Source organism: Panicum virgatum, chromosome 4N (genome assembly GCF_016808335.1).
Source record: "Panicum virgatum strain AP13 chromosome 4N, P.virgatum_v5, whole genome shotgun sequence".
In the NCBI taxonomy this organism is placed as follows: Eukaryota; Viridiplantae; Streptophyta; class Magnoliopsida; order Poales; family Poaceae; genus Panicum; species Panicum virgatum.
In genome coordinates, this window is record NC_053148.1 from 44,448,661 (window position 1) to 44,463,730 (window position 15,070).

A 15,070-nucleotide genomic window follows, 5' to 3' on the forward strand; every position below is an offset into this window, starting at 1 on the left:
GATTACAAATAACGGACGTGATTAGAACTAAACAAGAGTTACCTTAATGTGCATCTCATACACTTCTGGCCGCATCCATATCATACAATTAGTTTGTAAGAATCCAATAACATAAGGATGATTCGCTAGTTCACATACCCTTATGTATATCTTCCGACGTTCTAGCAGGTGTTCCTTTAAAACTTGCATTGTAATACATCGAAACAATGTCAAATCTTTAAACTCAACTAATTTGGACAACACCATCTCTATCGTACCATCCGCTAATGAATCCAACTTCTTACTGATTATAAGATGTGTCATGATGTTAAGAAATATACTAGATTTTTCTTCGGTCCATGAAAATCCAACAGAATTGGAGGCAGTCATTGCCTTATGCTGCAATAATAATAAGGTACTGTCATTCTAAATTTACTATTCTATATTTCAATATCCAAAAACTAAATCTATTCTAATTCATAATTATTTTAGAAACAAGTCTATAATAGTTGAGAAATATTGGTTACCTGCGGTTCGGATCCAAAATTCTGCAGGGCTTCGCCGGTTTTTTTACCTCCCTCACCCCTCCTCTCTCCCTCTCCCCTCTCTGGATCTCGTGGGCAGAAAATGAGGACGCAGAGGGAAGGGGCGGAGTTTTAGATTTGAGGAGGGAGCCTGCCGGCAGGGCGGCAGGCCCCCTGCCGCCAACTGGTGGGGCGGCAGGGGGCCTGCCGCCCGGCAGGGGGCGGCATACTCCCTCCAAGGACCTCTGCGCAAAATAAATTTATTTTTATTTACATATAGGTCCCTACCGCCCCCCTGCCGGGCGGTAGGGGTACAGAACTGTAAAACCTGAAACCAAAAATATATTTCTGTAAATTTTTTTTTTTTTGAAAAATACAAAAATAAAAAAAAAAAACACCACCGATGGTCGATTAGCTTTTTCCAATTGCAATCTCACCTTTAGCCGAAAACTCTCTGCCACACACGGCCCACGTAGCCACACACGGCCCAAAATCCATATTCCTGCCATCTTCCTGCAGACCGGCGTCACCCCGATTCCACCGTCCCTCGCCGAGTCGCCGTCTGCCTTAGCTGCCGCAGGGTGCCGGCCGCCGCCTTGCCCCCCAGCTGCCGCCTGCCAGCGGCCAGCGTCCGGCCGCTCGGCGCTCGTCGCCTTCCTCCCAACGCGCAGGCCGCGCCGCGCCGCGCTCGCGGCTCGCGCACGCGCAAGGGCCAGGCTTCGGACGCCTGCCGCGCGGGCCGAGCAGGCGCACCGGCGCAGGGCCGCAGGGGGCTGGAGCGCCGCCGCGCAGGGCCACAGGGGGCAGGGTGCCGTGCTGCACAGGGCCACCGCGCACAGGGCAGAGTAAGATGCCAGCCTGAGAAGTGAACCAAGGTGATTAGGTGAAAATATGTCATTATTTGTGAAAAAATAGCAGCAATGCAGTGAGGAATTTTTTTCTGAAACTTGAATACTTGCTAGAATTTTATCCTCTATTTATTTCAGAAGATGTTACCAATTTGATATGTTGGTCGTTTAGTACATTTATTATCTGTGTTAAACAATTTCAAGTTATGAGTCGGTACTCAATTGTGTGCTATAAATATGTACTTTGGGCTGTCAAAATCTTTTTTACACCATATGAATTTTGAATACCCACCTCCCAGATCCTAGACCCGCCCCTCCTAGTTCAAGCTGCTAATGGTCTGGAAACCCAACTGAAACCACCCCACCCCAAATCAAATATTGCGTCCCCCATGGAACCACCCCAATCCACTTTGCTGGATACAGGAACCGAACCAAGCCAGACTGGACATGCATTAACCTTATCCAATCCAAACCGTCTTCATTTGAATGATTTTTGCCTATTATCTCAATTTGGTTCAGATGAGGATGCTAGCGTATCCTGTCATGGAGAGCTTTCCTGACCAAGGAAGTGTTAAGGCGATGGCCCACCACTATTACTCTTCAGTGGTGGCATACGGAGCGTTGGAGCTGTGAGCTGCAAAGAGCGGCATCTGGGACATTTGCAACAGAACCATTCAAGCCCAGTCCAAACCGATTCAATCTGCTTTTACCTACAAACCAAACCAAACCAAACTATTTTCTAGTGCTAGTCCATTCCCACCAGACCAAAGCTCAACCAAATGAAACCCAAACCGATATAACCAATTGCAAACCAGACCATTAGCAGCTTGAGTCTTAGGCCCTAGACCCTAGTACTTGATTTAGTAGATTTGATTCTAGAATTAGACTGTGTCAGGGTTCTCGGTACCGTAGTTACCAGCGTTGCTTCTTACCATGCAAGCTTCGTATGTTCTAGCCGCCTTAATGGAGTCATAGGTGCTGCTCTCTGTATGTTTGATGAAATGTCTATATTTAAGTTGGTATCTTGAAGGCACCGACTGACACTGACTGATCAATGGCCTGCTGCTCTTTTCTGATGTAGACACTCAGAATTTCATCGCATGCAGCATGGTCATCAATCTTACCAGTGGAAAACACATTCCAGTATGTTTGTTGTATGCGGTTTCAGTTATATGTTCCTGCTTGCTAATTGCAATTGTGACTGTTCGGAAACTACAAAGTGGCATGAGGTCGTTACATTCGGAATGCTGTTTCTTGATGCGTGTAGAGCCATGCTGGGGGCGCGTGTGCAGCTGAAGGGGTGGCAACAGGCAGCTGTTGCGTTTGGTTCTGCATTTGGGGCCTTGCTTGACCCTAGAAGGGCTGATCTGATAGCTGCTCTTGGAGAGACTACCGGGAAGCCTGCATTTGAGCTTGTGCTTCAGCGAATGAAGAATAGCGCAGAAGGCAGGGTAAGCCCATACTGACCCTCTTTTGTCAGAAAGTCACCATTTAGCTTGATATTCCTTTTTGCTTTTGGTAACAGCAGATTTTGTACATCGTATACAGAAGTAACATGTTAGTGCAACACAGTTTTTTCTCACTTGAAATGCGAACAAATCACTAGGATGATGACACCCTGATACTAGGATGCTTGTAAATTGTTGTTTTTCACTGTTACCTGGATGTTAACTCTAACTTACCAATTTCCTGGTCAAGTTTGATTTTACTTGCAATCTTCTGATGCAATATTTCAAAAAGAAGTTCACCTGTCACTGAATATGCAATTTTCTACTACTGTGGCATGAATTTCTTCACCTGTCCATGTTACTGACATACCATTGTTCTTCAGGAAGTTCTCTTGGAGCGTCCTCGTGTCATCTCCTCGCAGGTTTCTCATGCCTGGGACATGCCACAGAACACATTCGGTGCAGCCTATGCTCAGTTCATGGGATCAAGGAACTTCTCACCAGACGATCGCCCACCTGTCCGTTTCATGGACACTGACGAGCTGGCCTACATTGCGACACGTGCCCGTGAAGTGCATGACTTTTGGCACGTTCTGTTTGGCCTTCCCACGAACCTGATTGGAGAGACTGCCCTCAAGGTGATAGAATTTGAGCAGATGTTCCTCCCAATGTGCATGCTGTCAGTTGTCGGGGGCTCTGCAAGGTTCAGTGAGAAACAAAGGACATTGTTTTTCCAGCATTACTTCCCATGGGCAACAAAAGCAGGTCTCAAGTGCACGGATCTGATGTCTGTATACTATGAGAGGCACTTTCATGAAGACCTGGAGGAAGTGAGAAGAAACTGGGGCATTCTACCATGCCCTGATCCCAAAACGAGAGGTGTATAGACAGCCATACTTTGCATGAACTTGTTTTTAGTTTTCATCTTTGCTTCTGTCAATTCCCCAGTTCTTTTGGAATAAACGTCATGAGCTATGTTTACTGATACCTTAGCAAGTTACAAAGTACTATGGTTAGCATGTTGAAGGACGTCCGCTGCTGGCATTTGCAATGCTCTGGGAATCGAACAAGTTCCTCGATATTATTTATGCCTGATATTTATTTCGATACTTTTAAGTACTCTGACATCCTCCTTCATTCAACAACTAATATGCTAATATAGAATGGCAATGTATCTAGTGCAAACCACAGTCTTCGTGAAAATCTGTGCAAACCATGGTAAAAAAATCGTTTAAATTCACCAAAAAAATCACACATGTAAATGACATGATAATACACAACCTTGTAAAATATGTTATTCAAACTCGATTTTATTTGTGAGATATAAAAATAACAAACGAAGTCGAGTTTGGATAAGATATTTTACAAGACTGTACATCATCATGTCATCTACATGTGTGATTTTTTTGGTGAATTTAGACCACTTTTTTGCCGTGGTTTACACGAGTTTTCACAAAGTTGTGATTTGCACCAGATATGTTCCCTTTCAATATATGCAGTTGGCAAAAAGGTTTCAATATATGCAGTTGGCAAAAAGGTAGATGACCGATTCACTAGTTATTATATATACTATAAAGAGTACAATGTCATTGATTGGGCCAATCGAGAGCTAGAAGCTGATCAATCGTCCATAGTCTGATTTTGCATTATCAGCTATGCAAAGAACTTGCAAGTTGGAGGTCCAAATTAAGTTGGAGGTCTCTTTTCCCCCTCTCTCTCACCCTCCTACACTCGGGATTGCTTGTCGAAGCGCCGCCAAGCCACCTCCTCGCTGTGTGTCCCTCTCCGGTCGCTGCACCACCTCCTCGACCCCCTCCATCACGTTCGCTATGCTCTTCGGCGAGCTCCACCGCCGCCGGCATCCCAGCTCCGCAGAGCCGCCCCACCCACCTGAGCCGCACCATCACCGCTAATCCGCAGTCAACCACCGCCTCCGTGAGCCGAGCCACCCAAGCCGCCCAACCCTTCCTATGCTGTTGGATTTTGATCCAGTGGATCAGATCCAACATGACCTGAGTCAGTACCGGTCAACACTTGGTGTTTTGCAAAAGATCCCTTGTAGTTTTCCAAAATCCATCCGCCATCCTATCCAGTTCAAAAGTAATTGCGAAAAGGTCCTTTTTCTTGTGTTTAGATCTCTGACCTTTCTAGTTTTTGAACCCATCATCCCTGGACCCTAGTTTTGCACTCTGGACCCTCTGTTATATGTTTAATTAGGTTTTAGCCCCCTGATTTCTTCAGATCTAGCCCTTGAAAGTTCATATCTCTTGCAAATAAGCTCATGGAACCTTGTTTTAGCCCTATCTTCCTTGTTTTATCTCCGTTTTCATCGATTCTCGCACTCGCGCGATCCTTGCAAAGCACCTAACATCTTTATCACCATATCTTCCTCTATTTATACTGTTTTATATATTGTTCCTTATTTTGCGCATGTTTTTGCTTGTGTGATCGTGTAGACAATGCATCGTTCGAGGAAGAGACACAACAGTTTGGCAAGGAAGGCAAGTGGACTTCCCCCTGCATATTCTATTTTGGTCCCAATAATAGCATGATAATACACTTTACTTTATGTTTGAATTGCATAAACTTGATGGGTCACCTACTAAAGATTTACAGTCTCTTACTCTAAAACTTTGAACACCAGGTCTAATTTATCTATTGGGTAGAAATGCTTAGCTGCTAAATATCTTGGGATGGTGTAATCATGAACTTTTGAGAAATGTTAAATATGACTTCATTTGTTGTTATATTTGGTTAATATACAAGATCATGATGTTTAATTGGAATGTGGAGAACCACCCAAAAAAAATAGTACAACCACAATGTCACATGGCTCTGACCTTAGCCGAATAATTAGGCATGTGGTCGATTGGTGGCCATACCAAAAGGGCAAGGAGGGGGGTCGGTGTAGGGGTTATAGCTCGATCTTCTTGGGGTAGCAGGCTTTGCTATGCTGACCATTAGGGAGAGTTATGGACCACACCGCTACTGAAACTCTAGCGGGCCATTAGTTATCTGCGCGTCTTTGTAAAGACTTCGTAATGAATCTCTTGCCACTCACTTAATGTCGGTACCCTGTAGCAGGGATACCCACTCTTACTGCAGCAAGGCAGGACCCGCGTAGTTGTCCATAGCTGCGCGGGAAAGGCGGAGTAGCCAGGCCCCACAGGTCAGGCTCTTCCCTCACTAGGCCAACGGCCCCGGACCCGCTCCCCGCCTGGGGAAGGGTCCGGAGACGCCACGTATCCCTAAAGAAGGGAAGCTCCGTGCTGATCGCCGAGGCCCGGACCCCCATAGGGGTCCGGGACCTCCTGCGCCCGTCCAGACTACCCTCACCATGTAGGGGTCCGGAACCGCCACGTGTCCCGAGGACGCGGGATCGTGCGCGAGTCTTCCGCAGGGGGACTCGCCCACCCACCGCATTTAATGTGGTGGACAAGGCGTGCTCTGTCGCCGCGGTATGTGAGACAGCCTTTGTCAGGCCTCGCTGAGCACCGCGTATTACCAAGAAGCACAGTGCAGCCGCCTGTGCCGCACCCGCGCAGAGCCCGCCTGCAGCATTAAATGGATACGACAGCACGGCACTTTTCCATCATGCCGCCTACGCCGCAAGCTACACCACCCGCTTAAGCAATGTGACGGGCGGTGCCACTAGCTGCGACAGGCCCGACCTGACAGGACGACGCTAGGGCATGATGGACGAAGGGCTCCGGGAGCAGGCAAGGGAATCCAAGAGAGAGATCTCCTTTGCCTGCAACGCCGTAATGTATGAACAATCCGTTATTTTATATTGCATCGTTGGACCCACCTGTCGGGGATCCAACAGCCGTGTACGCACCCCCTTGAGATATAAAAGGGAGGTGCCCGCTGTGCACAGGACAATCAAGACAGACTCAAGCTCTCGCACCTTCTCACTCTCGTGGGAAGGCAATACAACACACAGTGGACGTAGGGTATTACGCTCCGGCGGCCCGAACCACTCTAAATCCTGCTGTGTTCCTCGTGTTCTTGAGTGAGATCAATCTAAGACTAGCTACCCCCTGAGTACACACCCTCTGGGCTAGGGCAGGTGCCTTCCGCCACCCGGCCGTGGTTTGCAGCACCACGACATTTGGCGCGCCAGGTAGGGGAGCTAGCTGGTCGCATTTCATCATCTTCTTCGTCCCCATGGTTCGCGTGGACGACGTGGAGATGACGGAGGGGGTGGCGTCCTCCACGCCACATGCCTCTCGCGTTCCTGCTCCAGGGGCAACTGTGCCTGTGGAGCAGGCACCGTTGGTGGTGGCGCGCGCCGCCCGCCGGCAAGAGTCAGGGCGCCCGTCAAGGGTCCCCTCACAGGCTGCGAGCGGCGGAGCGCTGGCAGCGGCTAGGGAGTTGCTTCGCAACCCCCCGGCTGAGGCAGCCTCGCCAGACGCCCTGAGGCAGTGGCGGGACGACGTCGATCGTCTCCTCCATCTGGCTCAGGCCTCCCCCAGTTCTGCAAAGACTGGGCAACGACCTCCGCCTGGCAACGCGGTGGTACCTTTCCACCAACGTCAGGGCGGTGCGTCGGCATCTGTGCGCTCCCCTACCGTGAGGGGTGCACGAACAGAAGACTTGCGGGCGGAGCTCAACAGCCGGCGCGCGGGGGAGGATGCCCGCATCGCTGTCGAGAGGGCGCGAGAGCGCCGTCTCAACATTGAGGGACGCAACCTCAATGTCGATTTGGACGCGGCGGCACCCAGGCCTCCGGTGAACGCCCGGATTCAGTTAGGTGCACCGGTGGCCGGGGTGGGCTGTGCTGCGCTTGCGGAGCACCTCCGCGCCGTGGCGTGGCCACCCAAGTTCCGCCCCCACCTGCCGGAAAAGTACGACGGTACTACTAACCCGTCGGAATTCCTGCAGGTGTACGTTACCGCCATCACAGCGGCTGGTGGCAACGGCGCCGTCATGGCAAGCTACTTTCATGTAGCCTTGTCTGGGCCAGCCCAGACCTGGCTCATGAACCTCACACCCGGGACAATCCAGTCCTGGGAAGAGCTCTGTGCGAGGTTCACAGCGAACTTCGCCAGCGCCTACCAGCAGCATGGTGTGGAGGCACACCTTCACGCCGTGAGGCAAAAACCCGGGGAAACGCTTCGGGCCTTCATCTCGCGCTTCACCAAGGTACGGGGTACCATTCCTCGTATCTCAGATGCATCTATTATTACTGCTTTCCGCCAGGGGGTGCGTGATGAGAAGATGCTCGAGAAGCTGGCGACGCACGAGGTGGAAAGCGTCACTACGCTTTTCTCCCTGGCAGACAAGTGTGCCAGGGCCGCTGAGGGCCGTGCATGGCACTCAGCCCCCCAAGACGGAGACACCAAGGCTGGTGGCTCCAGTGCTACCGCTCAGGGCGGTGGCAAGAAGAAGAAGAAGAACCGGGGTCGCGGGGAGCCGCATTCTGGCGGACCAGTCGTTGCAGCAGCAGCGCCAGCAGCGGCGCCGGCTGCGGCTGCAGCGGCTGGGTGCCAGAATACACACGGCAAACGCCCTCGCCCGCAAGGTGGAAACGAAGGTTCATGCCCAGTGCATCCCACCGCTCGCCACAGCGCCGCCGACTGCCGCGAGATCCAAAAGCTCGCGAAACGGGTCAGTGGGCGGCGTGAGCAGTCCTCTAAGGATGGCTCACCCCCTCCTCGCCAGCAGGCCGGCAAGGAGAAGGCCTCTGACAGTGGGGCCGCGGCCGGGGAGAAGGAGCTGGGGTACCAATCCCCCGCTCGAGAGCTGAAGGGCGTCTATCACGGCGACGACTCCGATTCCGACAACGGCGACCGCCGCAAGAAGCTGTACGTAATGTATGGCGGGAGCTGGGAGCTTGTCTCCCGGCGGGACGTGAAGACCCTTCGCCGGGAGGTCCTTTCGGTGAAGCCGGGGGTCCCGAGGGCGGCGCCGCACCAGAGGTGGATGAACACCACCATCTCTTTCGGGCCATCCGACTGCCCGGAGAATATGGCCGGAGCTGGTGTGCTACCTTTAGTCACCGCTCCTGTCATATCCAACGTGAGGCTCTACCACGTGCTGATTGACGGTGGGGCTGGCCTCAACGTCATCAGCTATGCAGCATTTAAGCAGCTGCAGATCCCAGAGTCCAAGCTGACTCCCTCTCGCCCATTCTCCGGAGTGGGCCCACACCCGGTGTTCCCCCTGGGGAGCATCACATTGCCGGTCACGTTCGGGACCGAGGAGAACTTCCGCACAGAGAGCGTCATGTTCGATGTTGCGGAGGTGAACCTCCCGTTCAACGCCATCATTGGCCAACCGGCACTCTACCGCTTCATGGCCATTGCCCACTATGGGTATTTGGTCTTGAAGATGCCTTCCCCTGCCGGAGTCCTCACCGTGCAGGGCGACCGCACCGCTGCCGTCGCTGCAGTTGAGAGACTGCATACCCTGGCGGCAGAGGCTGCACGCTCCGAGGAGGTTCCGTCCACCTCGCAACCCAGGGCGCCTGCAAAGGCTCCCAAGGTCCAACCATCTGATCCGGACCACGTTCCCGTGAAGTCGGTACAGATTGGAGCAGACTCCACCAGGACCACCCGCATTGCGGGGAACCTGGAGGAGAAATAGGAAGACACACTCATCGCTTTCCTCCGGCCAAATGTCGACGTGTTCGCCTGGGAACCGTCACAGATGCCCGGGATCCCCAGGGAAGTGATCGAGCACAATCTGAGGATCTACCCCGACGCCACGCCGGTGCGCCAGAAGCCTCGGAAGCAGTCCGTGGAGCGGCAAAACTTCATCCGCGAGGAAGTCCACAAGCTCCTACATGCCGGCTTCATCGAGGAGGTCCATCATCCCGAGTGGTTGGCCAATCCGGTCGTCGTCCCAAAGGCCAACGGGAAGCTCCGGATGTGCATCGACTACACCAACCTCAACAAGGCATGTCCAAGAGACCCCTATCCTCTTCCGCGTATCAATCAGATTGTGGACTCCACCTCCGGGTGTGATCTTTTGTCTTTCCTAGATGCATACTCTGGTTTCCACTAGATTCAGATGTCTAGAGAGGATAGGAAGCATACTGCCTTTGTAACAGTAGATGGGCTTTATTGCTACATTGTCATGCCGTATGGTCTAAGGAATGCCTTACCCACGTTTGTACGAGCTATGAACAAAACCTTCTGTAATCTAGTTAGAGATATCGTTGAGGTTTATGTCGACGACATTGTGGTCAAGACTAAGGTAGGGTCAACACTAGTGGAGGACCTGTCCCTCGTCTTCGACCGTCTTCGCGCCACGCGCACGAAGCTGAACCCAGAGAAGTGCATCTTCGGCGTCTCAGCAGGGAAGCTGCTGGGTTTCCTGGTCTCGCATCGAGGCATCGAGGCAAACCCAGCCAAGATCAAGGCGATCGAAGCAATGAGGCCTCCTGGCCGCATCAAGGACGTCCAGAAGCTTACTGGATCTCTCGCTGCTCTTAGCCGCTTCATATCGAGGCTGGCTGAGAGGGCCCTTCCCTTCTTCAAGCTGTTGAGGAGGTCCGGTCCATTTTCATGGACCGAAGAGGCTGAACAGGCCTTCCAGGAGCTGAAGCAGCACATCACCTCGCTGCCAGTATTGGTGGCTCCAGAACCCGGTGAGCCGTTGTTTCTGTATCTTGCTGCATCTGCGGAGGCGGTCAGCATGGTGCTGGTCGCCGAAAGGATGGAGCAAACTTCCCAGGGGAGCACCAAGGTCCCCTTGGCCAAGGATGGTGAGCCGGACCCCGGACACGGGGGCCCGTCAGCCTCACCCCAGCTTGAAGGTCCGGATCCTGCACAGGCAGGTCCGGAGGAGCCTCATCCCAGTGGGAACCCAGAACCACTGGGGGCCCCAGGGACAGATGTGGTGGACAAGGGCGAGCCGGACCCAGGAACTAGGGTCCGGACCGTCCAAAGGCCAGTCTACTACGTCAGTGAAGTCCTCCACGAGGCAAAGGCCAGGTATCTTGAGACGCATAAGCTTATCTATGCAATACTTATTGCGTCCAGGAAACTGCGCCACTACTTTCAAGCACACCGAGTTGTTGTAGTGACCGCTTACCCATTAAGAGCGATCCTACACAACTCCAACGCCACAGGCAATATCGCCAAGTGGGCAGCAGAGCTGGCAGAGTTCCAACTGGATTTCCAGCCACGCCATGCGGTCAAGAGCCAGATCCTGGCTGATTTCATAGCGGAGTGGACTCCTTCCCCAAGCAACCCTGGGGGTCCGGCCATAAATGTTGGACCCCCGGAGCCGGAAATCAGGACACCAGTCTTCACCGAGCCTCACTGGACACTCTTCTTTGATGGGTCCGCCCGCGAGAAGTGGGCCGGGGCTGGTGTGGTCCTCATCGACCCAAACGGAGATCAGCTGAAGTACATGGTGCACCTTGAGTTCAAGGCCACCAACAACATGGCGGAATACGAGGCTCTGATCTTCGGCCTGACGCAAGCCCTCTCATTGGGGGTCCGGCAGCTTCTGGTGAAGGGGGACTCCCAGCTAATCATCAAGCAGGTCCGAGGGGATTGCAACTGCAACAATCCCCAGCTCGCGGCATACCTCATACACGTGAGGAAGCTCGAGAAGGACTTCGACGCCTTGGAACTACAACACGTTCCCCGCGAGCACAACTCAGCAGCAGATGATCTCTCTGCGAGAGCATCTACCTGGGCATCTGTGCCTGAGGGTGTCTTTGAAAGACGGCTGCTGAAACCTACCGCCCAGCCTCCCAAGCCAGGTGAGGGGGATCAAGCTGGCACCTCGAAGCTAGCGGTCCCGGCAGCATTCCACCTATGGTGCCCAACCGGGGCTGTGTGTTCTGTTGAGGAACCTGGTGTCCTCACAGAGCCACCCCCACCTGCTTTGGGAGCTCCCGATGCATGGATCTCCGAGATCCGGGACTACCTGAAGGATAACATCCTCCCTAATGACGATGTGTCCGCTGAGCGCATAGTCCGATTGGCTAAACGCTACGCGGTGGTAGAAGGGGATCTCTACCGCCGTGGCGCCAACGGAATCCTCATGCGATGCATTTCCCAGGGAGAGGGCCGCGAACTGCTCGCGGAGATCCATGGAGGCGAGTGCGGAAGTCATTCCTCCTCTCGCACGCTTGTTGGCAAGGCCTTTCGGCATGGCTTCTACTGGCCAACAGCACTCCAGGATGCGGCTGAGCTGGTAAGGTCCTGCAAAGCATGCCAGTTCCATGCAAAACAAATACACACCCCAGCTCAAGCTTTGCAGATGATTCCACCCTCATGGCCATTCGCTGTGTGGGGTGTGGATATCCTGGGGCCTTTCCCCCGGGCTGTCGGCGGATACCGGTTCCTCTATGTCGCCATCGACAAGTTCACCAAGTGGCCGGAAGTTACTCCTGTGGTGAATATTACTAAGAAATCAGCAGTCGCATTCCTCAGGTCCATTGTGTGCAGATTTGGCGTCCCAAACCGCATCATCGCGGACAACGGGACCCAATTCAAAAGCAGACTCTTCCAAGAGTACTGTGAGGACATCGGCATCCAGCTATGCTTTGCGTCCGTGGCACATCCCCGCAGCAATGGACAGGTTGAGAGAGCGAATGCAGAGATCCTCAGGGGACTCAAGACCCGCACCTACAACTGCTTGAAAAAGCATGGTACCAAATGGGTTGACGAGCTTCCGTGTGTACTATGGGGCAACCGGACCACACCCAGCCGAGCTACCGGGGAGACTCCGTTCTTCCTGGTCTACGGGGCTGAAGCCTGCCTTCCCCCAGAAATTCACTTGGGCTCACCACGGGTCCAGGCCTTTGACGAATCCATGTAGGAGCAGCTGCGGTGCGACGACGTGGACTTCGTTGACGAGCGAAGGTGGCGAGCAGCAATCCGAAATGCACGCTACAACCAGGCGCTCCGGCGCTATCATCAACGGTTCGTGCACAGTAGGGAGCTCCGGGCTGGCGACCTCGTCCTCAGACGGATCCTGAACCGAGCGGGGCTCCACAAACTCTCCCCCAGCTGGGAGGGGCCTTTCAAGGTTACAGAGGTATGCCGGCCCGGATGCGTTCGCCTCGCCACAGAAGACGGAGTGCCGCTGCCCAACCCGTGGAACATAGAGCATCTGCGTAAGTTTTACACCTAGGCAGAGCAGGGAAATAACTTTTCCTTTGTAATAAGATAGAGTTAGCGTGCGGCCGGAGCGGTTGAGGGCCACCTTCGTAAACCCGACCTCTGGCATCCATCGCACTAGCGGCTAACGCACGGCTCAGAGCGATAGAGGTCCGACCTCATAAACCCGGCCTCTGGCATCCATCGCGCAAGCCATGTACATCGAGATTGCAAAGGAAAGATTTTCTCCTAGTTCTGTCTTTGTTTCAAAGTTAAATTACGCAATTCGATTCTCGGAATTTTCGCTTTTTTCTAACCCCCGCGGTACCTCTGCCCTTGTTGCTGCAACTAAGATCTGCATTGAGCTGCTGGACTACCGTACACGTCCGGACCCTCTTGCTGCTGGAGAGGGGTCCGGACCCCTAGGAACCTACTCTGGGGAGCGGGTACTTGTTTCCTGGGGTGGCTCGGAGCCCAGTGTAGCCGCTTAGCTGGTTCCGTACCCAAAAGCCTGCACTCTCCACCACCCTATAACGAGTGCTCTAGTACCTAGAGCCGGGTAATTGGGGGCCCGGACCTCGTCCCAACTCAAGAGCTGGCTTCCTAAGTCCAACACGGCGTGTCCAGCACTATATCTCAAAGGATCGAGCACAGCAAAGTGACCTCACCCACTGCTGCGAAGGGTCTGGGACGATGAAGCCAGGTCCGGAAAGATCGTGCTGTTTCCTGGAGTGGTCCGGAGCCCTGCGTAGCGCCTTAGCCTGGTTCCGACCCTAAGCCTACGCACTCCCCCACTCTGTAACAAGCACAGAGCTACCTGGGCCTGCGCATCTAGAGTCCTGGACCTGGTACCAGCCTGGGATTGGTCAGGAATGAGCCCCGCGGGTCTGCTACTAAGCTATAACTTTGAAGTGGTACACAGGTTAAAACCTGGCTAGTGGTAGACAGTCTCAAACCATTGAGCCTACCTACCAGGGGGTCCGAGTATCTGCTTCAAAGCTTTCATGCAGGATAAGAGCCAATCTCGATGGTAGACAGACTCATAGCAACTGAGTCTCTCTCCCAGGGGGCCCGGGGCATCCGCTTTGTCCCAGACATCGTGGATGAATTCTGCATACGTCAAATAGCTAAGTTGCAGTATCGATGCTACTATATAAGCAAATTTGATTATTCTATCTGTACTCCTGTATGCTACACAGGGAACAAGGCGCTTGCTCGTCTTACAGGCTATGCAGCCCTATGCCAAGGAGGTCCGGAGTATCTTCTACGGCTCAGATGGCAGACAGGTCCAAGCAACTGAACCTGTCTGCCAGGGGGCCAGGGCACCGCCACCTGGATCGGGCTCAGACCAAGTGGCACCAGCGCCAGGCTTGCTTCGCTTGCCCAGTCAGCGATCCGCTGGGCCTCGACGCGCTGGTCTTCCTGATGCTTCCGGACCGCCTCCCGGACAGCCTCCTGCACCCGGGTGTCCAAGGCCGCCTTGGCCACCTCCACCTCGTGGGACCTCTTCTCGAGCTCGCGGGATCTCTCCTCGAGTTCGCGGGACCGCTCCTCCAGCTTGGCCTCCTTCTGCTCCGCATATACCTTCCGCTTCTTGAGCGACTCTCGCTGGCGCCCAAGCTCTTTCTCTATGCCGGTGGCGTGAGCCTCCCGCTTGGCGAGAGATTTCCGGTCCTCCTCCAAATCCGCCTCGTCGGCAGCCAGCTGGCAGGCTCTTTCCTGCAGTTGTTCACGCCATCCCTGCAGAGTCGTAGAGAAGACGTCGAGCTCCTGCCTCCGGACCTCGAGGTCCTCGCTGCGAGTCTCCAGCTCTGACTGCTGGGCTGCGAGGTGGGCCTCGAGGTCGGACCGTTGAGCAGCGAAGCCAACAACCTCTAGGGTGAAGTCCTGCTCCCGCTGCGCCAAGGATTTCTCTCGGTTTGACACTGCGAGTTCCCGGTCAAACACCTTCTTAAGGTTGACTCGGTAGGCCTCTTGGTCCGCCTTGAGCTTTGACCGAGTTTCCGCGGCGTGGGAGGCTTCAGCCTTCGTGAGCGCCTCCAGGCGGGTGTGCCAGTCGGAGAGGCGCTGACGCTCGCTCTCCAGCGCAGACCACTCCCGCCGGAAGGCCACCTCGGCGGAGGAGGTTGCCTCCTCGATCGAACGCCGAACTCGCAACAGCACTTGAGGAAGCGGAGTCGCATCCTGCTCCGGGGATTGGAGCTGCA

The 15,070-nt window shown here is 53.8% G+C and overlaps 1 protein-coding gene across 4 annotated transcripts; it reads left to right on the forward strand.

Annotated features, from left to right (window-relative positions):
* Positions 1-978: 978 nt before the first annotated feature.
* LOC120671466 (ubiquinone biosynthesis protein COQ4 homolog, mitochondrial-like) lies at positions 979-3,880 on the forward strand. 4 transcript variants are annotated; one of them, XM_039951799.1, is made up of 4 exons: positions 1,016-1,378; positions 2,433-2,494; positions 2,619-2,802; positions 3,183-3,880. In XM_039951799.1, the coding sequence occupies exons 3-4, from the start codon at positions 2,623-2,625 to the stop codon at positions 3,684-3,686; spliced, it is 684 nt and encodes a 227-aa protein (XP_039807733.1). In that variant the 5' UTR covers positions 1,016-1,378; positions 2,433-2,494; positions 2,619-2,622; the 3' UTR covers positions 3,687-3,880. The 4 variants fall into 4 exon arrangements, with proteins under 4 accessions (XP_039807734.1, XP_039807733.1, XP_039807736.1 ...); XM_039951800.1 differs by lacking the exon at positions 2,433-2,494 and having other exon boundaries at positions 979-1,378; XM_039951802.1 differs by lacking the exon at positions 2,433-2,494 and having other exon boundaries at positions 1,016-1,386.
* The last annotated feature ends 11,190 nt before the right edge of the window (positions 3,881-15,070 follow it).

Coding starts and splice junctions, on each gene's coding strand:
- LOC120671466 (XM_039951800.1), top strand. CDS start 2,623: ATGCTGGGGGCGCGTGTGCAGCTGAAGGGGTGGCAACAGGCAGCTGTT. Junction 2,803..3,182: donor AGAATAGCGCAGAAGGCAGG/GTAAGCCCATAC, acceptor ATTGTTCTTCAG/GAAGTTCTCTTGGAGCGTCC.